Source organism: Schistocerca nitens, chromosome 2 (assembly GCF_023898315.1).
Source record: "Schistocerca nitens isolate TAMUIC-IGC-003100 chromosome 2, iqSchNite1.1, whole genome shotgun sequence".
NCBI lineage: Eukaryota > Metazoa > Arthropoda > Insecta > Orthoptera > Acrididae > Schistocerca > Schistocerca nitens.
Genome location: NC_064615.1, coordinates 564,216,295 through 564,239,301, shown reverse-complemented (window position 1 = coordinate 564,239,301; position 23,007 = coordinate 564,216,295). Strand labels below are relative to the sequence as shown.

Below are 23,007 nucleotides of genomic sequence, written 5' to 3'. Positions count from 1 at the left end.
ATTGCACTTTCATTTGACATATCATTTATAACTGTAAGTTTAATGTAATAAATATCATAAAGCATTAAAACCTCGATATTCATTTATAAGCCCCCTGTATAACATTCAGCCACCACATAGTGGTATAACGCAGTGGTTAGCATTTAAACCTGAGATGTAAATGGTAGTGGGTTCGAATCTTGTTGAAAGCAGCAATCTTTTTTATTTCTAAATCTAATCAAATGACTCTGATTACTATTTTTATTCAGTTAATTGGTTTAAATGTAATTTTATTTATTTATAATAATTTTCTGTGTCATTTTCATAACTGTGTTGGTTTTTTTGATTTAGTCTTATTTTTCTTCCTGCCCTTCATTTTCCATTTGGTATCTGCCTTTGTCCCCTATAATTTTCAACCAAGTACCAACCAGGACTGCTCCTTGGTTGGAAATTCAGCAGCTTGTGTAGCCAATGTGAGGACAGTTTCAGGTTACCAATGATAGTGAGCAAGTATAGTTAGCATTTAGTGGTGAAATTTAAATTTTTCTGTCTTGTGTTTGCTTGTAGAGGTTGGCTTTAATCACGATGAATAAAGTGATTGTGATTTTAGTTTTGTCACAGATTGTTGATCCCAATTTCCTCAGATACACTGCACGCCACGGCGTTGTGGTTAAGGTAGGACATGAGTTTAAATTCAGGGCTACGAAACCCATAGTCTGCCACAGTTCAGTCATTGGTCACTTAATAACCAGCTGTCAACAGAGACTCTTGCATTTATTCATACCTTGTGGATGACACTTCCAACATAGATCTGATTCACACAATAACAGGATTTGTGAAGTGAACCATTGTGTTTGGCTGTCGCCTATAATCAAGCGGTAACCAGCAGCCGATGTGGCAACACTGTAGTAGCCAATGACAGACGTTAGTTGTCAAGTAACCTTAATCAGATTATAGTTACAAGATGCGAATGAATAGTGTAACATAATTTGTACTGTATCAGCTAACTTATTTGCAGGTTATATACATGTAAATTATCATTATACACAATGTATAAGTCCTTGTGAAAGTAACTTGTACGTATGAATTTGTTGACATTCAGTTTTTAAGTTGTTATCTTAATCTGAAATGTGAAATATTATTTGAAAGTGACCTGCCGATGAAAAAGAATTATTTAACTAGCTGGCTGATCTTTTTATCCATGACTTTTTGTCATTTTGTGATTCCCTTTTATAAACTTTCGCATGTTCACCCCCCTCTCCCTTTTCCTCTCTATCACTCTCTCTCCCTTTCCTTGTGGGTTTGTGGATATGTGACTTTCAAGTTATTTTTTTAAATTTATTTAAGTATCTCTCACTTTTTATTTTAGAATGAAATATTAATGTGCTGTTGAAATGACTTTCATTGAAAGGTTTATACTGATCATCTGATTTTAGTCATCTTTTATTTTATCTCATTATTTTACAGCTCAGTACCATTCCATATTTGGTCGCTTACCTGTAGAGGATCTTAAATTTGTCAGTACCTTTGCAAAAGCATTTCTGGAAGCTGGAAAAGAACTGGGTTATTTAGTAAGAGATCTCAACCAGGAAGAAGCTACAGGTATTTCAAACTTCACTGATTTCATTGCTTTAATATGTCACATATCAAAGAATAGAAACTGAATATGATTTACATTCAGGTTTTATGCTGACACAAACAACTACTGACCATGGAAGGAAATGCAGTACAGCCAGAGCATACATCAGTCAGTGTCCTCGAAACCTACAAGTCATCACAAATGCCATTGCAACAAAGGTATAATAGATATTGTGGTAATGGCCACACACACACACTCTACATATTTATTAATATTTATCCAGACAGATGAATATGGATTGTGAGGATTGTAACTTAAAGGGTAAGAGAAAAGGAAGGTGTTGCATGGAAGGAGAGGGGAGACAGGTAGGTGTCTTTCACTAGTGGTGACCAAATTAGGACTAGTTTTCAGTACATTAAAAGATAAACAACAGAATTAACAGAGCATTAGTGAAAGAGAGGAATTTGGATGGAAGGGGGAATAATATATGGGGGAATGCAGAACACAGTGTCAGATCCAGGAAGGAACAGTTTTCATACTGGCAGGAGAGGAAACCCTGACTCTATGTGCACTGAATAGTTGTGGTTAGAATCAGTGAGTGCCATCAGATTGATGCACAGTGTCAGATGGCATCTGTGGTGGTTGAGGTGATTGACCTGTTGCTTTCCTTGGATTCAAGAACAGAATGTTGTGATGGACATGTAACAGGAAAAAAAAATGTTTACTGTAGACAGTAGCATTGTCCATGCAACTGAAGCCATGCCACCCATCCAGTTCCAGGTGTTGATGAACTTGGGAAGAAAATACACTGTAATTGGGCTACCCAGTGTCTTCATAATCTGTGCCCCCTTGTCACAATGTACATTGTTCAATATTCAGTTTATTCACCATTGACCACTTAGAGCGGGATAGGTCTGAACATTAAATATACAATTAACAATAACTTTACAGTAAAGTTTTTACAATTTAATTCCTTTTCTTTTAGTAATATTCTTATATACTAATGTCAATGATTATTTCAAAATATTCTGTTATCTTATAAAATGGTTGTTTGAGTAACCAGTCATAAATCTTACGTTTGAAAATATTACTGGTCAGTGACCGAGTAAATGCTTGAAGTTTATTGTAGAGTTTTAAACTCATTATTTTGTGTGAGTTTGCAGTCTTTGTAAGTCTGTGTCTTGGTATGTCGAAGTCCAGTTTGCCTCTGGTGTTGTGGGGATGTATGTTCTCTCTGGTCTCGAACTCATTTAAGTTGCTTTTGACATAAAGCAGTACTGTGTAGATGTATAGATTCACAACAGTTAATATCATGTGCTTGATAAAGAGGGGGCAGCAGTGTTCCTTGGGCTTAACTTTGCTCATTATTCTGATAACCTTTTTTTGAATTTTCAGAATTTCACACTATTTGAAAGGCACATATGAGGAAACTGTGCACACTGTCTACTAAAGACTTTATTGGTATTTACTCTAACTAGCCAAACCAATCATTGCTTATATTCTACAAATCAGTAAATTACACAAATTTCAGAGCTACATTTCTGTTTTCCAAATGTGTGACAAATTTGACGGTTCTGAAGGGACCATGTTGCACAGATGGTCTTACACCCAAATCTGCAATACAAATATTGTGAGTGAGTAAATTGGGTTGCAATCTTCATGGATTGTTATAAGATATTGGAGTCATTTTTGAAAAATCACTAAGATAAGAAAGTCACTAAGATAAGCATTTTAGGGACAGTGGCTAAATATTATGACTGCTTAAGTTTATTCATACCTTTTTATATCATTCTTATATTTTGATTTTCAAAGAAACTTGGTTGTTAAATTATGTATAAGGGAATATTTCAGCCTCAGACTTGACTTATAGTTGGCACTCTTGGTTTCCAAGATGAATAGGTCTAACTAGCACAAATAAATTTGCAGTTCATGTATTTTGTAATGTCTCTGAAACTGCATATGGAGGCATCTTGTATGTGAAAACCTCTGCTACCAATTATTGTTGAGTATGCATTGCCTTTAGCAGGAATGGACTCACACTGGTTAAGAAAGTGACACTTTCCACATTACATTGGCACATAGACAAAATAATTGATCGAAACTTACTGTGCCCGTGCACCTGCCCCTCCAATTGCCCCCCCTCCCCCTCTCTCCCCCTCCCACCTCCCCACTATCACCAGCCCTCTCCTCCCCAGTTTACAAAAAGCATGATTGTACTCTGTGACATAGTGTTGCGGGCTTTCAAAAATAAAATGAAATATTGTGTGACGTGATCCTCAACTATGTACCCACCAATTCAGAGTTGCAATATTAAATGTTTTGGCTGGTTTCATTGTCTAGGGGCTGGGATATGTAGTTGCCGCATTACAAGCCAAATACTGCTGAGTCTACAGTATACAGTATGAATATACACATGAATCAAATGGTCGAAGGTTCCTATCACTCGGCAATTGCGAATGTAACATAGAAATTTATAAATGAAAGAGTGCAGTTAAATAAAATCTGCAGGTGGTATCTGAACAACTTCAAATGATGAGTACAACAGTAGAAGTACTTTTGAGAATGCGGTATATTTCTGTAAAACATTTATTGGTGTTGATGGTCCAGCAATTAAATAAAATATAAGTTGAATAACAGAGAAACAATAGATTCCTACTTCACATAATTAGTTACGAACAACAACATGGCTCACGAGATATTCACTTCTAAACGCATACTACGTATTCACTGCAGAAGCCATGGAAATCACACAGGAGCACAAGTCAGCACTCCGAAATATTTCTGTCTCTTACGACCACGCGCAAACTGCTCCATTGTCCAAGTCTTTCCCCATGACTGTGCATCCATCGTACCATCGCGTCCCTCACGCTACACTCCCCAAAACTCCTCATGCCAACTCCGGAAACGATGCTCTTCTCTCACTTCCATCCAGTCTCCCCATTCACAAGCGCTGTGGTTGCCTAGAGCGCTCCCTCTGTGTCTCCAAGCCAATGCATACTCACAAACGTATTGAAACACACATGAAATGCTGGATTTACATTTAAACAGCTTGAAATTAAATAAATATTCCTACGGCCGGACCATAAACACGCTCTAACACACATAATTAAATACATAAACAAATTAAATAGACATATATCTAAGGAATAGCAAGCAAAAGTAGGTCAGTAGCCTAACGTCTCTGTGCTTTCTTAAACACTGAAACACTGTAAATAATTGACCAATTTCTTCATGAATAGAGTATATCAGATATAAACAAAGACATAGATGAATAAATATATTTATAAGCATGCTGCTACTGTTTTTTGTGTAACTGTGGAGTACTTATGGCCTGACACAATCAATAGTAATCGGCCACTTTGACCTCCAATAACTCATGTACTATTGGTATGAATTACAGGCATATAACTTCAAAGTTACTTGCCTGTAATTTATACCAATTTAGGTTTACACAAATATCTTTCTAAAGACATGTTGATCGACAAAATCGGATGAAGTGTTTAGATGTTACTTGTATAATGTTACTTGTATAATTTATCATCAGATACTAAACTGTAAACTAATAAAGATATTGAAAATCTGATTACACCATCAGAATAATTGGGCAAATCATGGCAATGTACATGTTTCTTTTTGAAGTATCATGATTCCTCTGGCTACTATTACTTTCTATATGAGCTGTGAAATGTCTGCCATTATGGTTTCACAAACTCCGCCATCTTTGGCACTCCCATCATGTCTCCTTCATTGACACAACAGCACCATGGAATTCCCAGCCACACAGCTGGATCATGCACTGGGCTACTCCTTATGCTCAGCTAACATTCTACACCACGTGGTTGCTGCCGGGCCGCGGCCCACCGGGAGGCCTCCACGCGGCCACGCCAACTCCGAACTTAGAATATTTCCAGGACACCACAACTCCCCTGTTACCTCACAGTGTTCATCAAAAACTGGCACATATTGAACAATATCTGCTTGCAAAGGGTTGCAACCCACCGTACCAATGCACTGACATCCGTGGAACTCTGATATGTAGAGCATAGCTATGTCATACACAGATAGTCTTGTCTAACCCAAGAACCCATGGACTTTGCATTTGTTTTTAAAGAAAATGGATATTCTGAGCAGCAGATTCATGGGGCTGTGGGATGTGTACCATCACCAGCAGTGCATGAATAGTAGCATAGGTCTGTGGCCTTTATTCTTTATGCTTAAGGCAAATCATTTAAGATCAGAATCATTTTAAGGAGGTTTGGTATTAAGAATGTGTTCCATCTACCTGTAAAGATTAGGGCACTACTCGGCTCTGTCAAGGATGAGTTGGGATCAAGGGCACCCATGCAGTAATTTGTAGGGCAGGGGGGTCTAGATTTGTGGCTACGGTATATTTTTAATATTTCTGATGATGAATGGCAACTTTTAAGTAGCCATAAAAATTTTCAAACCGACCATGTTAAAAACCAGTGTAATACTGACTTTTAAATTGTTTTCATGATAGAAAACCACCTGAATGCATTAAATTTTTTCCTTTTCCTGAGAGATTTTTGGGGGGGGGGGGGGTGTCCTTGGCCCTTCTTGCCCCTAAGTGTTGACACTCTTGTTTCGAATTTAGGAAGTCTGTTGGCCCTCCTTGCCCATAGGTTTTGGCACTCTTGTTTTGAATTTAGGAAGTCTGGCATGTACTAAATTCCATGTCATTGTTAGAAGGTTTATGTTGTGCAAACAATTCACACATTTCAGGGCAGGTCCATGGAACATCACCATCACATGAGGCCGCACCAACCTGAAAAATCAGTGGTAGCAGAGCATTGTTTAAACAAGTGGTAATGGATGTAATTTTTATGAGATTCTGATAGTTGCCAGCGCATCTGGTTTTTGCAACAATATTTATAAAGAGTTGGTTGAAGTTAGATTGGCAGATAACTAGATTTGCGGAGAGAAGTGGTTTCTTGTAGCAGGATGTGGAACTGTGTATTATCCTGCATCAAAGCAAGTGTTCTTTGGTGTGGTTGACCATAGTGTTTTTTAGGAGAGTCTTTTATTGCAATACATTTTTGACACTGGTGTCTAGTATGGTCGGCACCCCCGCCGTAGTGGGAGCAGCACCATGGTGTAATTGCATGTCCTGTGTATGGTATGGGGGCCTATATATAGAATGATGGTTTCCAGTCTGGCCATTAGTTTTCACAGGGAGACAGTAGCAGCAGCAGCAACAGTATTGGCTCTCCTGAAGATGGCAGACAGATGGATCGCTGAAACATTGGTTTAGTTTGATGTTTTAATCTGGCTGTCAACCAGAGAGTACTTCCATTGATTTTGTAGGTGAATTACATTTTGTTAACATTTTTTCAAGAGTCTCAGCCTGATATCTGCTTTCCTGCAGTTAGTTCAGTGTCATTATACCACTTTGCCACTCTGGCGATTTACTTCTAAGTATCTTATGGTTGTTACTGTTTTCAATAATTTATTGCCAACAGCATAATCTAACAGTAATGGGTTTTTTCACCTATTTATGTGCAGTTACCTTTACATGTGTTAAGAATCAGCTGCCAGTCCCTGCAACAATCACCAATCCTCCATATATCTTCCTGCAGTTTGCTACACTCTTCTGGTGAGCAATCTTCCCAACAGCATCTTTTGTGAAAAGCCTTATAGTGTTTCTGATTTTATCCACTAGACCAGTTACATATATTGCAAGCAGTAATGGCCCTGTAACACATGGGGTAATCCCAAAAATACCTTTACATCTCTTGCTTTTGTCCCCATTAAGAACCATGTGTTGAATTTCTTCTACTAGGATATCGTGAATCCAGTCGAGAAACTGGCTCAGTATTTGGTATGCCCATACTTTTCTCACTAAATGACATACAAGTAACATGGTAATAGCCTAGATACCTTTATTTACACTTCTGTGATTTCATAAATGAATATGAATTAGTTTTTGAAAACAGCTAATGAATATTATCTAAGGAGAAAAAGTGGCAGATTTACACATAAGAAAAGTAATAGAATTAATTACCATGCTTAACAAATAAATTAGATTAGCACTAGTCATAATTGGTTGTTAGTACACTTTACAGAAATTGTCAGCAATCATTGTCTGTCTGTTAATGTATAACTTGACTCGTTCCTCATTGGTTAGGGCTGTTCTTCGTAATGGATTTGGATGAATGATCACTGGATGGATAGTGCAGATCACTCACAATAGGTGTTAATGTGTAAATTACTAACACAAGTTTCACAAATCACTCATTTACTGATTCTTTCATATTTCATGTTCTGTAAATCCTATTGTGGAGGAGAATGTTCAGGGATGTGCAATGAGTCAGGACTGAAGCAGTCACAGCAGACTACTTTTATACAAAATAGTAACAACAATAAGATGACATTTATTTAACAGAGTTTTAACCAAAAACAAATCGACATGGATGAATGTAGCTTCAATGAAATACACCCACCATGAAATACATATTTCACACAGTAATAACATTTAAAGCTGTGTGCTTCTAGTGTGAGAATCTTTGGTTTGCATCCAGCAGATAGTCTGCATAGAAAGCTATTAGCACTTACTTTATTTACACAGTATATGCTAGTGCTTCCACATCAAGCACTGTCTTCTCTACAGCAGCAGGAATTTGTGGCAAATGTATTTGTTTCATCTCTGAATGACAACATCCATACCAACAAACTCTCTCAGGCTTTCCTTTATTGAAACTGTCACACTTATCTTGTCCACACGCAAATCTCCCTGATAGTTTTATTCTCTGTCATCTATCACTTCCAAAAATCTCAAAATCACCCACTTGTCACCTAGTACCATCCAGATTTAAATTGCCTCAATACATTAATATTTCAAGGCTATGGCTTTCTCAAGCCAGATGCTCGAATAAGATCATCCCTCCCTAGTATCCTCCCTGCTACAGTCACTGTCACCTATGTAACTATCTTGTCAAACCATATGCATTCCCATATCATGCTCCCTAGTTCTTACCTCTGTAGTTATTCCTGTGCTAAACTAGCTCCATGCACCCACAAATCACCATGACAAGTAAACCCTACATCATCAAAAGGCAAAACAGCACGTGAAACCACACATGTTGTTTGCCATCTAACATGTCTTCATTATTCTGCTTTTTGCAGAAATGGCCACCATTAGAATGACTGTAGGCATGATTGGACACAGAAGAATTGTCCGACTTGGGAATATATAGTATGCAGTGCTAAAGATGTTCTACAGTCTACAGCATGATTCAAAAATGTGTCTCCAGCATATACTCTCGTCCCACCACCCTCCTGGAATCAACTTCTGTTAATTGCCACACACAAAATGCTCACTTCCTCTCCTCCCTCCTCTTTTACCCATTTCTTGGTAGCATTTCTTTCTTTATTTACCCGTTTCATCTTCATCTCTCATGAAGCTGGCAGCCCCTCACCAGAGGCTGCTGATTGTGAATGGTGACTCAGTCACCTGCAGCTGATAGACAGTGGCTCCTGGAGGGCAAATGTTCTTTATATTACTGTGCACCAGCTCTAGCCAGCAGTCTTGTACATGTCACTAAATGGTATTTTATTACCTATGTTTTAACTGTCATACTGTGACCAAATAAATAGTTGACGGGCTTGGGCAGCAGAACTGCAGGTTTTGAGCCATTATTACTAAAACTTCCAAATATTATTATGCAGTCTCCATAGTTAGAAATATGATAATCTGTCTGGTACTCGATAAGGAAGCTCATCAGAGTGCCCTTCACTGTAAGGATGTGTCCTAAACATTGTTCACTCCATTTAAGTCTCCCGTGCTGTGGCCCACCAAATCGAAGTGTGAGGGGTGTCGCAGTCATTGATAGTGAGCCACATCAGTGCATAGCAATGGGCTCACCGAGTATGGAGGATGTTGATGCTATTCAAACCAGGAAACCTGGCCACAATTGACAGCCCCATTGGCAACAACAACAAGGACACCATGCAGCACTTCTGTCATGTCCCTCTTATTTTGTGCAACATGAGAGAGTTGCATGCTCCAGGCAGTGGGTGTTGTGCCACGACTGCCACAAGAAAAGCTGCATTGCATCAGTTTGTTGTTCTCAGCCTTCCTCAGAACAAATGGACTTTGGCATTGATTCTGTTTCATCATTGTCTACAGATCAGAATAAGCTCTTTATTGAAGTGTTTATGCTGAATAAACCATTATCCCTGCAAGTGGACAGTTTCACTCCTCAGCTCTCAGACATATACAAATGGCCTCCATACCATTGCTTCCTGTCAAACGCAATCTGTTAAACTACAGTAGACAACATATTCCTGTTCTTGATCATTTACTGTTGCCAAGACTGAGAAATCTGTCGTCCATTCTATCACATATTTGGTTGTTAATGATCCTCATAGTGAGAATTTGTTTGGTTAGATGCTTTCATTTCTGTTGACTTTTCTGTTACTGACACTGTACATCTACTATCAGATCATATTCCTTATCAAGACATAGATTCATTGTGTTCTGAATTTTTGGATTTGTTTTTGAGGGATTAGGGTGTGTGAAAATCTTCACAGTCCACATCACACTTAAACCTTCAGCTCAGCTGTGTTATTGCTGGGTGTGATCCTTACCTGTGTCCTTATGTGAACAAGTTAAGTCTGAACTGGATCAGTTGACATCACTAGGCATCATTCACCACTTTTAACAAGTGAGTGCAGCTACTTCATTGATGGTTGTCAAAAAACTGTTGGTGCAGCTCTGACTTTGTGGAGACTTTAAAGTTACCATCAATGCACAGTCTGTTGCTGACACATACCTGTGCCTTGAACTGATGAATTACTTGCAAAACTGGCTGGGGGGGGGGGGGGCAATTATTTTGCAGGATTGACTTAACTGGGGCCTACCTGCATGTTCCATTAAAGACATATGAAAATAATTGCTTGTTGTGACATGCCTTTTGGTCTTTATCAATATCAACATTTAATGTTTAGGGTGGCTAATGTCCCAGCTATTTGCCAATGCTTTGTGGAGCAACTAACAGTGGAGGTTCTTTGCTGCATCAACTGTCCTGATGATATTGTAGTGATGGACACTACATCAGAAGAACACTTACATAATCTCCATTCTTTCTTTGCAGTTTTGCAAATCATAGGCTTTACAGATAATCTTACTAATTCATAATTTTTTCAATGTGCTTTTGTGTATCTGGGTCATGAACTTTCCAGATAAGTTGTTAGACCCCTGCAACACCATGTTGCTGCTAAAATGGTTTTGACTCGTCCAGTGGATCTATGGGTACTGCTAGTGTTTCTTAGTAAAATGGCACACTATCACAGGTTTCTTCCAGGTTCCATCACTCTGGCTCACTCCCTGCACTAGTTGATTCACAAAAATATTCCTCTCCAGTGGTCACCAGCCTGTGAGCATGCATTTGTGCAGCTTACAAACAAATTATGCTCAGTGCCTTGCCTCGCAGCTTTCCAACCTGGGCAACCTAGTGCTTTTGTCTCCAAAACGCTCAACACAGCTCAGCAGCACCATTCACAAGTTGAAAAATAAGTCCTTGTGATCATTTATGCTATAAAGAAATTTCATGTATTCTTATACAGTACAAAATTCCACTTAGTCACAGACCATAAACGTTTAGTTTCCTTGTTTCATCCTTCAGTTTCTTTACCTGACAAAGCTGCTCATTGCCTTCACCATTGGGCCTTATTTTTATTGAGATATAATTGAAATATCCATTTCCGCCCTACATTGCAGTACACATTGTCTTGGCTGCTAATGGGGTCCGATCCATTGTTTGATCAGGAAGAACTGTTGAATTTTCCTTTCGACACAGAAGCAAGACAGACTATTGATGATTTCCCAATTACTAGTTCCAGGACTGCATCAACAGTAGCTGTGGACCTAATGCTTAAACAAGTTGTGTTCATGATACAACACAGGTGCCCTGACAGTCAATGGGGCTGGGCATCTGACCCATTGTGAAACTTCTATGCTCTCTGTCATGATCCTTCCCTGTAGGATGATGTCATTCTCTTGTCAATGTAAGGGGGTTCTCCATATGATGTGATTCCAGAAATGTTAGCTAGGGAGGTTATCAACCTGTTACATAAAGGTGATTGGGAAGTCTCCCACATTAAAATGTTGTAACGTCAGCACACATTCTGGCCCAGTATTGATCGCAAGGTGGAGCTCCTGGTCACAGCATACTGCAAGTGCTCAAGTCAACAAGTGGCCCCTGGCACTGTTTCTCCCTTTTGCCAGCACTCACACTACCTTGAGAATGAATCCATATTTACTTTGCTGGACCTGTTTTTAGCAACTTTTTGGTTGTTGGTTAATGACCTTTTCTGAAATTTCCTTTCGTTGTTTGTTGTACATCTATCACAGCAGATATTTCAGTCAAGGCGCTGTCAGAAATTTTTTCTTTTGAACATCTACCTTGTATGGTTGCTTTGGACAATGATCCTCAGTTTTTTGCTCAGTCAGGGGCATCCGCCATGTCACCGCACCTCCCTCTCATCTGCAATCCAGTCATATGTGGTCTTTCAAAACACAAATGCGCAAATATGTCATGGAATTTCTATGAAAGAGACCCTTATACTCTTTCTCATTTCTTACAGCGTGACTCCAATCAGGGGCATGAGCCCAGCCAAACTCTTCCATGGCCGACAGCTATGTATGGTGGTCCATCTCCTACTGCTGTATAGGCATCTTGCAGTGCCACTGATGTCACAGAAGCAAGACAACTATTGACAATTTCCCAATTACTAGTTCCAGGACTGCATCAGCTGTAGCTGTGGACCCAATTCCCAGAACTCCAGTTCAGACAACACCCGCATTGGATTCCACACATCATCCCAGTCAGTAAGGGAGCCATGTGTTCGTGGCACAGACAGACGAGCATCTTGTGGTATGTCAGTGGACTCAGTTGTGCCCTCGGTCGAGTGCTGACAACTCTCTGCAGACCACTGCTGCAATGCCTCTTCCATCGGCATTGCTGTTCACTGTGGACAGCACACCATTCAGGCCATGCCCGCCCACCCTCCCAACATGATTTCCGGCTGCTCTGTCAGTGGCCAGGCCCCATACAGGCAATTCAGGTTGGCCCCCTGTGGTGCCTTTTCTCATGATGGGGGGGGGGGGGGGATGTTGCATGTATACTGGGACTTCATAAGCGCAACCACAGGCACCTCCTGTGCCTGTGCAGAGACTTCTGATGCTGATGCAGGTGCCTCCTACACTAGTGGCACCAACATTACCGCTGGACACCATGGCTCCCCAGCTCACTGTCCCTGGCGTTGAGTCCAATGTTAACATGACCACTGCCCCTGGGGTAGGGAGGTCTTCAGCTCCTTCCTGGAGCGGGAGGAAAACATGTGAGACCACGCTCGCACCATTTCTGCTCCTACTCGCTGGTCCATGCACACCAGGAACTGTTTGCGCCTAGGACTATGGATATGTCAGTCATCGGTGCATTGCAGAGGAGCTGTCATCTGATCACTCTTTGCCCCCACCCACAAGGAAGGAGGAGTGTAGTAACCCAAACATTACTACACCTCTGACACCACTAACGTGGCATGTGTCACACACTTGAATATCATGCTGTTTGGTTTTTCCAGACCCCCACCAGAGAATGCCAGTCATGGACACTACACAGTTGCCTGCAACTAATAGGCAATAGCTCCTGGTGGGCAAATGTTCTTTATATTGTCAAGCACCATGTCCAGCTGGCAGTCTTGTACATATCACTAACCAGTATTGTACTACGTATGTTTATGCTGTCACACAATGCTCTAATAAATAGTTGTTGGATTTTCACGAGCATATCTTTTATTATGTTCAGAATTAGTGGACTTACCGTATACTATCTTTGACCTCGTACAGTCTCTGATACTTGGCTCTTCATCTTTGTGTCCCCACACCCACAGAAGAGGTGGAGGTCTCTCAGCCGGGGATCTGAATGATCTGTCCCCCTCCTTTCAAAGCTTTCGCAACCTATCCCTCTTTTCTCTGTGAAAAAGGAATGAACAGTTCTAAAAGCTAGTGTAAATGTTTCCAATTTTTTGTGTGTCTATTGACAGTACCTTGTCCAGTCCTGTCTCCTTGTAATATTATTGTATACTTTGCCTCATTCCGCTTCCCTGTAGCTTTACCTTCTTGCTGGAATGGAGAGAACATGTTGAATGAATGAATGAGTTATGAAATAAATGGAGGATTTATTTATTTATTCCTGTGATTCAGACTGATAGCATGCTTTGTTAAATCAAAGTTTATGCTCTGAAGTAATTAAACTGTTGTTACCTACATCGCAAGTAGCTGTATTTCTTAAAAAAGTTATGTAACAAATAATAATGTTGTATAAATAGGACTCCATATTTGCAGATGTAAAATATTTTTTGAAAAATATTATTGTAATTAAGTAAACATTAAGCTACTAATAGCAGATAAACAGCAGTTGTATGATAAAACTAAGGAGGCTGCAGCATTTATCAAAGTAGCAGCTGAATTACTAATTTACTAGATTAAATGTAGATGGAAATAGTATGAATAGCATTAGCAGTGCAGTGATAGTTTGTTGTTAATACGGTATACAAATTAATTTTATGTGATATCTTTCTGTATGTTACTATATTTCTTGATTCACTACATGTCACAGAAAGTTCTCCTCTTTGATGGGATCTGCCGGAGACAGTGAATGAATGATAAAAAAATTTCTCTGAAAGTTATGTTGTACTGCCATTCTATAACACTCAGTTTTTTTAGTGCGTCATTAGGTCTTCAGTCATGAATTAAAATTAGCTAAACAGTATGCAGTCAGTCATTTAATGTAATTGTGTAACTGTTATTTTGTAACTTGAGAATTGATGATATTAATTTTTCATTACAGCAGTATTACGAAAAGAGATTGCCACTCTCCATACAGAGGAGGCACTGAATCACAGGTAAGCACAATGAACATTTAAATATTTAGCAGTCTTGTGATTGCCACTCAATGCCTACTCTGTATGGTGAGTAACAATCTGTCCTTTCTATTTTTTATTTTTCATTACGTTTAAATGATTTCAGATATTATTCAGAATGAAATATGAAGCAAATGCAGTCACATATGTGCAGTCTAAACAGAACTTCACTGTGAAGGCTCGCAGAGGAATTGTTTTATCTGCTGGAACTATTGGCTCTGCAAAACTTTTAATGTTATCGGGAATAGGACCAAAGAAACACTTGGAAGAAAATATGGTAACATTTGTCTACTTTTTGTGTATACACTTAAGCAATTGTTTTCTTGTAACATGTCAGAAATGAAGTCCCAGTCTCTTTATCATCTCATTGGTATTTTGAGGTTTATCTATGAAGTAAGAATTAGTAGTCATTAAAAATAAAAGAAAATAAACAAAATATGTTTCTTAACAATGAAATAAGAAACAAAATAATTCACCATATAATGAAGATAATGGCCAGTTGACAGTTATATGAAAAATAATTTGACATCATAGCTCAGCTTTTGCAGTCTTCACCAGAGCACAAATACAGAGTAGCATTTTATGAGTTCTCCTGCCTGACTGTGCTAATCAGCGTCTCAACTTCTCTCTTATACAATTAGTTGTTGTCTTTACTCATTCCACTGTATGTATTCCATTGCATATTTGTCAGGTAGCTTTTACACTATCTGTTTCCATGTATTCCATTTTCTGATTCATTTATCACTGAAAGTACAAGGCAGTGTCTCACTTTGTCAGTGAGAGGTGGTACATAAATATGGGTCCAGATATTTCACTGCAACTATGGCTTTATTGGCTAGCAAAGGAATATCTCTATAAAATAATAAATATGAAGAAAACACCTCTTATCAGGTGGCATTAGGTACAGCCAGAAATATAAGATGGCTCACGTGGTAGCTTTTGGAGAATGGTTATAGCCCATGCAAATTGCAGGAAAGGTTTGGAAGAAGTGAGACTATCAGGGTATTTAGGAGGAAGGGCATCCTGGTGTCTTGGCAAAGCTATATATAACATAAAAAAGTTGAAGCAGATTACATAATGGATTAATCTTCTATTTCATATTGTTCTGTTGCACTAGCATTGTCTTGTAGATATTGTCACATAATGACCACACTCAAGTTCAAATCTGAAAGTAGGGTTGCCAATGAAATACAACACTTAGCACTGGAAGTACTTTATTAAAAACTCCAATGTACAACAAGAACAGAACTGAACTCCTGGATGAAGAGTGAAGCTATTTGTACAGACATCAAGTATTCCAAAATGCTGCTCTGTTCCAAAATAAACAAACATAAGATACTTCAACAACCTTCCAGAAATGATAAATACTAAGTAATGTATAATTGCTGGTGGCCATGTTTGAAATAGCAACCTCCAGCATCCCAGCCAGCAACACCAACCATTACTGTATGCACCACAATTTGCAGCAATATCCCTAATAAACTGTCATGAATTGATTGATGCAAAGACTAACTAGATTTTGTCCAGTTGTTTACATAAAGGGAAAATTTAAACAAAACTATAGAAAGCCAAAAATCAGCTAAAATATTGAAGTGGAAGACCAGTGAGCATGTGAATTGGGTCAATGAAACAGCAGATAGACTAACCTCATTGTTGATGGAATTTCCATGGAATTCAACATAGGTCATAGTTTAGCTTACAATATATCCATGATGGACTTGGTTATAGAAAGTGTGTAACTGGTGGGTGCTGAGGTATCTCCATGACAATCACATTGATGCTTATCAAACAGGTGTCTCAGGGACACTTGAGCCATTATGCACATGAAGGAGATGCTTGCATGGGTGAAATTATGGCAGGAGATATGTCTTGGGTACAATAGACTAAGAAGTAATCAGAGGACTGGAAACTCTCATTATCACCAGTTAAAAACAAATTCAGGGTACTGGTATCCACCAGGAATCTCATGCTGACAATCTTTAGAGATCTCAAGAGCTTTCATCTACATCTACATTTATACTCCACAAGCCACCCAGGGGTATTGCGGAGGGCACTTTACATGCCACTGTCATTACCTCTCTTTCCTGTTCCAATCGCATATGGTTCGCGGGAAAAACGACTGCCGGAAAGCCTCCGTGCTCGCTCAAATCTCTCTAATTTTACATTCGTGATCTCCTCGGGAGGTATAAGTAGGGGGAAGCAATATATTCGATACCTCATCCAGAAATGCACCCTCTTGATCCTGAACAGCAAGCTACACTGTGATGCAGAGCGCCTCTCTTGCAGAGTCTGCCACTTGAGTTTGCTAAACATCTCCCTAACGCTATCAAGCTTACCAAATAACCCTGTGACGAAACGCGCCACTCTTCTTTGGATCTTCTCTATCTCCTGTCAAACTGACCTGGTACGGATCCCACACTGATGAACAATACTCAAGTATAGGTCGAACGAGTGTTTTGTAAGCCGCCTCCTTTGTTGATGGACTACATTTTCTAAGGACTCTCCCAATGAATCTCAACCTGGCACCCACCTTACCAACAATTAATTTTATATGATCATTCCACTTCAAATCGTTCCATACGCATACTCCCAGATATTTTACAGAAATAACTGCTACCAGTGTTTGTTCCGCTACCATATAATCATACAATACAGGATCCTTCTTTCTATGTATTCGCAATACATTACATTTGTCTATGTTAAGGATCAGTTGGCACTCCCTGCACCAAGTGCCTATCTGCTGCAGATCTTCCTGCATTTCGCTGCAATTTTCTAATGCTGCAACTTCTCTGTATACTACAGCATCATCCGCGAAAAGCCGCATGGAACTTCCGACACCATCTACTAGGTCATTTACATATATTGTGAAAAGCAATGGTCCCATAACACTCCCCTGTGGCACACCAGAGGTTACTTTAAAGTCTGTAGGTGTCTCTCCATTGAGAACAGCTTGCTGTGTTCTGTTTGCTAAAAACTCTTCAATCCAGCCACACAGCTGGTCTGATATTCCGTAGGCTCTTAATTTGTTTATCAGGTGACAGTGCAGAACTGTATCAAATGCCTTCCGGAAGTCAAGGAAAATGGCATCTACCTGGGAGCCTGTATCTAATATTTTCTGGGTCTCATGAACAAATAAAGTGATTCGGGTCTCACACAATCGCTGTTTCTGGAATCCTACAGAGTAGATTCTGGTTTCCAGAAATTACATTATATGCGAGCAAAAAACATGTTCCAAAATTCTACAACAGATCGATATCAGAGATATAGGTCTATAGTTTTGCACATCTGCTCGACGACCCTTCTTGAAAACTGGAACTACCTGTGCTCTTTTCCAATCATTTGGAACCTTCCGTTCCTCTAGAGACTTGCGGTACATGGCTGTTAGAAGGGGGGGAAGTTATTTTGCGTACTCTGTGTAGAATTAAATTGATATCACTTCAGGTCCAGTGGACTTTCCTCTGCTGAGTGATTTCAGTCGCTTTTCTATTCCTTGGACACTTATTTCGATGTCAGCCATTTTTTCGTTCATGTGTGGATTTAGAGAAGGAACTGCAGTGCGGTCTTCCTCTGTGACACAGCTTTGGAAGAAGGTGTTCAGTATTTCAGCCTTATGTGTGTCATCCTCTGTTTCAATGCCATTATCATCCCAGAGTGTCTGGATATGCTGTTTCGATCCACTTGCTGATTTAACGTAAGACCAAAACTTCGTAGGATTTTCTGTCAAGTTGGTACATAGAATTTTACTTTCGAATTCACTAAATGCTTCATGCATAGCCCTCCTTATGCTAACTTTGACATCGTTTAGCTTCTGTTTGTCTGAGAGGTTTTGGCTGCATTTGCAGCGAAGCTGCGTTTGCAGTGAAGATCTCTTTGCTTTCGCAGTGGTTTCCTAACTTTGTTGTTGAACCACTGTGGGTTTTTCCCATCCCTCACAGTTTTACTCAGCACGTACCTGTCTAAAACGCATTTTACGATTGCCTTGAACTTTTTCCATAAACATTCAACATTGTCAGTGTCGGAACAGAAATTTTCGTTTTGATGTGTTAGGTAGTCTAAAATCTGCCTCCTATTACTCTTGCTAAACAGATAAACCTTCTTCCCTTTTTTTATATTCCTATTTACTTCCATATTCAGGGATGCTGCAATGGCCTTATGATTGCAGATTCCCTGTTCTGCACTTACAGAGTCACAAAGTTCGTGTCTGTTTGTTATCAGTAGGTCCAAGATGTTATCTCCATGAGTCGGTTCTCTGTTTAATTGGTGCAGTACCAGGGAATGAGCTGCACTGTGATGAATGCTTGCTATGGTGACATGCTGATAATGCAGTTGAGGCCTATCAAATCAGTAGGGTGGTCACTTCTCTCTCAAGTACTGCTCTGCTATATGAATTCACACCTCCATACAGTTGCACATCATTGCACATTATAAGGATATGATCTGAAATATCACATGTAAAACATTTTCCTTGTAGCCTAAACTGCCCATCATCATATTTTCACTTGTTTGGACCTTTGACTGAATGTCTGTGGGATAAGATGCTTGCAAATAATTGTGAAGTCACTGGGATAGTGTGAAGATGGTTAGGAGCCACAACAAACACTTTCGTTTTGTAGGCATCTGTAAACTTGTTCAAGACAAGAACGTTGCAAATCAGAGTTATTATGTCAAAAAATAAACTACAAGCATTTCTGTAAGTATCTCAGATAAAGACCTGTAATAAGATACACATTATTTAATTACTCACCCATGTTCATTAATAACAGCTCTCCTTGTTGACTGTTCTAAACATTTTTTATCAAAAAGTTTTTCTCATTTTCATTTACATTGAACCACATGTTATACCTTTTACCCAACTATAGGTATAGATACTCAGAATAATTGCATGAATTGGTTTCGAGGTAATGGATGAACCTGTGGCTAAGCTTGTTGCACTGGTTAAAGGAGAAACACTGTAAGGTTAATTCTGTATTGTGTGTTGTGCATTAATTCCATGTGATTCTACAAGGAGGCAGAATTTTCAGCACTGAGAAGGAAAAATGAATGCCCGGGAGTAACATTTGGTGATCTGTAATTTAATAAGTCTTGTTTGTACTGCACTGTTTTTAATAGGTATTCAAAAGACACTATCCTGTGGCAACTTCATTTACAGATGGTATACTCAGTGTTTTAGAAATAGATTACCTCTGTAATGGAAACAACAGTTACCATCCGATCCTCCTTCCTTGCACTGTAACATAAAAGATGTATCTAAAAATTGACAGGTTTTGCCACTGCAGTGTGAAGATGTCAACAATTTGTTTCTGATAGATGATGGTACACCATCTCCTTCCCTTGGGAGGTCAGTCAGTTGCAAATTAATAACTTCCATGGTGACAGATTGGACATGTTGCCCCTGTAATCATACACTCTTTCTCTGATATCTTGTTCAGCAGATTAAAAACTATAAGGTGGTGGTGTGTGAAGCACTACATCTCTGTATCTCCTCTACCTGCAATGAAATGATTACAGGCCAGAAACAGGGACTCAGAATTGTTGTAGTAGTAGTGGTAGTAGTAGTTTTATTCATCCATTGATTACTCTTAAAGGGAGGTTTGGACAGGTTGTGCAGTTGCAGTTTAAGAACAAAAAAGTAACAACAAAATTTACAAACCCTAGTACACAATACTGACTTGTTTATACATTCTTGCTGAGAGTTACATCATAATACAAAAAGCTAGTGGTGCTCTGTTCATTTAGTCTGCCTTCATTGCTGAATAGTATGCATAGCTGACTGCCATGTGGAAGACCTCAGCCATGTGAGGTCAGTTGAGGAGCTAGTTGACTGAGTAGTAGTGGCTCCAGGTCAGGAAAACTGACAATACCTAAAAGAGCAGTTTGCTGACCCCATGCCCATCCATACCCCATCCAGTGTCCTATTGGCAGAGGAAAATGTGGCAATTGGTCAGTATCATTGGGCCCATCAGGGCCTACAGATGGAGTTTACATCTTTTTACTCTGTTCATTAATTTCTCAACACAGATCACTGCATTCACTATTGGCTGACATCAGCACCATGATGTCCACCTGCTTAACTGAATGGTAACGTGCTTGCCTCCCATACAGCGGGCCTGGTTTGATTCCTGGCCGGGATGGAGATTTTCTCCACTTGTGGAATGGGTGTTGTGTTGTCTTCATCATCATTTCATCCTCATCATCGGCACTCAAGTCGCCCAATGTGGCGCCGACTGAAATAAGACTTGTACTTGGCAGCCGAACTGAATGGAGCCTCCCGGCCAACAGTGCCATACAATCATTTCATTTCAGCACCATGATTATGATGATGATGGTGGTTTGTGTCCATTTTATGTTTTTCAACTTGTTTACTTGCAGAGTTGGCATCCCTCCATAATCAGCAGTATGTTGATTGAAGAAAGAAGAATAAGATTTTTTTATTTTCCATTACAGAGCTTTGGTGTAAGGTTTTTCAGAGAAAAAGAAAAACATTATGGTGTGAAATTGCTTTCTTTAAACATACACGCAGGCATATTGGAGTATGCGTAGGTTGGTGTGAACTGTCAGATGCGTGGACATAGTGAGAATTCATAAATACCTTTTAGTAAACACAATGAGTTAAGGCACGTAACAGAAAAAGGCTTATAATAAGAACAGTGTTATATTACATGGGAGCTTTTTTTTGAGACTCCACCAATCCTTCTGAATAACACTTCAATCTGAAGACAATGTTGAACAACACATGTATAAAACTGATCACAGACCATATTGTACAAACACACATATAGTTTAAAAATATGCCATGAAAAATATACACCAAACTAGCATGTGAAACAGTCATTTGGTTTGTAACTATGCTCTGGTGTACTTGCTAGACACACATGTCCACCCCATTTATTGCAGTGATTTGATAAAACATTGGAACTTAAATTCTGAACAGCCTGTTACATAACAGTTTACAATTCAATTAATCTTTTATCATTGTTTTCTTGTCATCAGATTGATGTTTTGCAAGATCTTCCAGTTGGGAACAACCTTCAAGATCACATAGCAACAGCTCCTGATCTGCTTGTACTAAATACATCATTATTGCTTTCTCCACTTGACATTGTTTCACCATCAGCAGCTTGGGCATATTTTATTAATGGAAAAGGCAAGTAGATGATACATTGAGTACAACAAAGAAAAACTGTTGGAATTATATGAACGTTTTGAAGCCGTTTTGTGATTTAGAATGAACCAACAACATTATGTTATTCTCTCTCTCTCTCTCTCTCTCTCAGCAGCAATTTATAGTGTAAGCCTCTGGTAGTTCTTTCTCTTTTCATTTTTAGAAAATGGCAGCTTATATAACTTTATCTGCACTTTGTTAGTAGAAAGTTCTGCCAGAATATAAATAGTTTAGCAGTAGAGGTAACAACTCACTGAATAGTAGAGGTATTAATGTCAACGGGCACATAAGCAAGACTGATAACTTTGCTAGCTTTCAGACAAAGCCTTTTAAAAATTTGTACCATATTTCGACAGCTATAACTGTTCCAATAGTTACAATGAGGTTAAGTATGTGAAGTGTGGGGGAACTTTCAGAAACTGTGAGATTCTTTAATAACATTGGGCTCCTCAGTTTGATAATACAGTTACGGATAGTTTAAAAATATTCTACTCTTTTGACCAGCTAAGATTATCTAGAATCTCTAGTTACGGCATGCAGAACATAAATAACATGAATTCATAGCAGTTCAACTTAATCTCTGCTTAAAGACAATATAAAATAGTTACAAAAGCTCAGAAAATAGTAAAAATTTTTAGTTAAAATGACCAAAAATAGTTTGAAATCTTTCATTGCTCAGAACAAAAAGTGGAATTACAGCTGATAATTGTATCAAATAATGTAAGAAGTGTTGAAGTTTTTGTATTATCCTTCATCGAACTGAGGAAAAAGAATTATGGAAATGTACACATAAGTTAAAATGCTTGAGAACTGTGGTTGCTGTAAGTATTTTTTATGTTTAAAGAGAAATCTTAACATTAGGTTTAAGTTCTTTCCTGCTGTTGGGATAAATTATATGCACCTGCCTTCTCTAACATTTTTATCTTCCTCTTTCTTCCTTTTTCTTAGTTAATCGTATGCTCAAAATGCTCAACTTATGATGATATTATGCTTATAACATTCACTTGATTAAATGAACGCTATTGATGGAAATCATGTAATAATGTGATTTATCTGGAAAATAAAGATTTAAGACAGAAAATATTTCTTAACTTCTCCATTTCCATATTAAGTTAATGTACAGTATATTTAAAACACAACTTTTATTACTTTTCCAGATAATCACCACCCATATCCATACATTAAGCAAGCCTAGATTACAGATTTTTTATTCTGCTGTGAAAGTGTGCCAGGTGCCTTCCTTACCATAGTTGTTGAACCTTGTCATCATCTTCTCTGCAAGATATTTTATCAACTTCAGAAATATATGAAAATTGTGAAATACGGATGTTATTCTGGGGAT

At 38.8% G+C, this 23,007-nt stretch overlaps 1 protein-coding gene across 4 annotated transcripts in view; it reads left to right on the top strand.

Moving 5' to 3' along the window:
• The window catches only part of LOC126234494 (glucose dehydrogenase [FAD, quinone]-like), a 209,024-nt gene that overhangs the window by 133,179 nt on the left and 52,838 nt on the right, over positions 1 to 23,007 (top strand). For all 4 annotated transcript variants that reach the window (XM_049943186.1, XM_049943185.1, XM_049943188.1 and 1 more), the window contains 4 exons: positions 1,447 to 1,581; positions 1,661 to 1,776; positions 14,610 to 14,780; positions 21,494 to 21,647. In XM_049943186.1, coding sequence (XP_049799143.1) covers positions 1,447 to 1,581; positions 1,661 to 1,776; positions 14,610 to 14,780; positions 21,494 to 21,647 — 576 coding nt within the window. The remainder of the gene's footprint in view (positions 1 to 1,446; positions 1,582 to 1,660; positions 1,777 to 14,609; positions 14,781 to 21,493; positions 21,648 to 23,007) is intronic.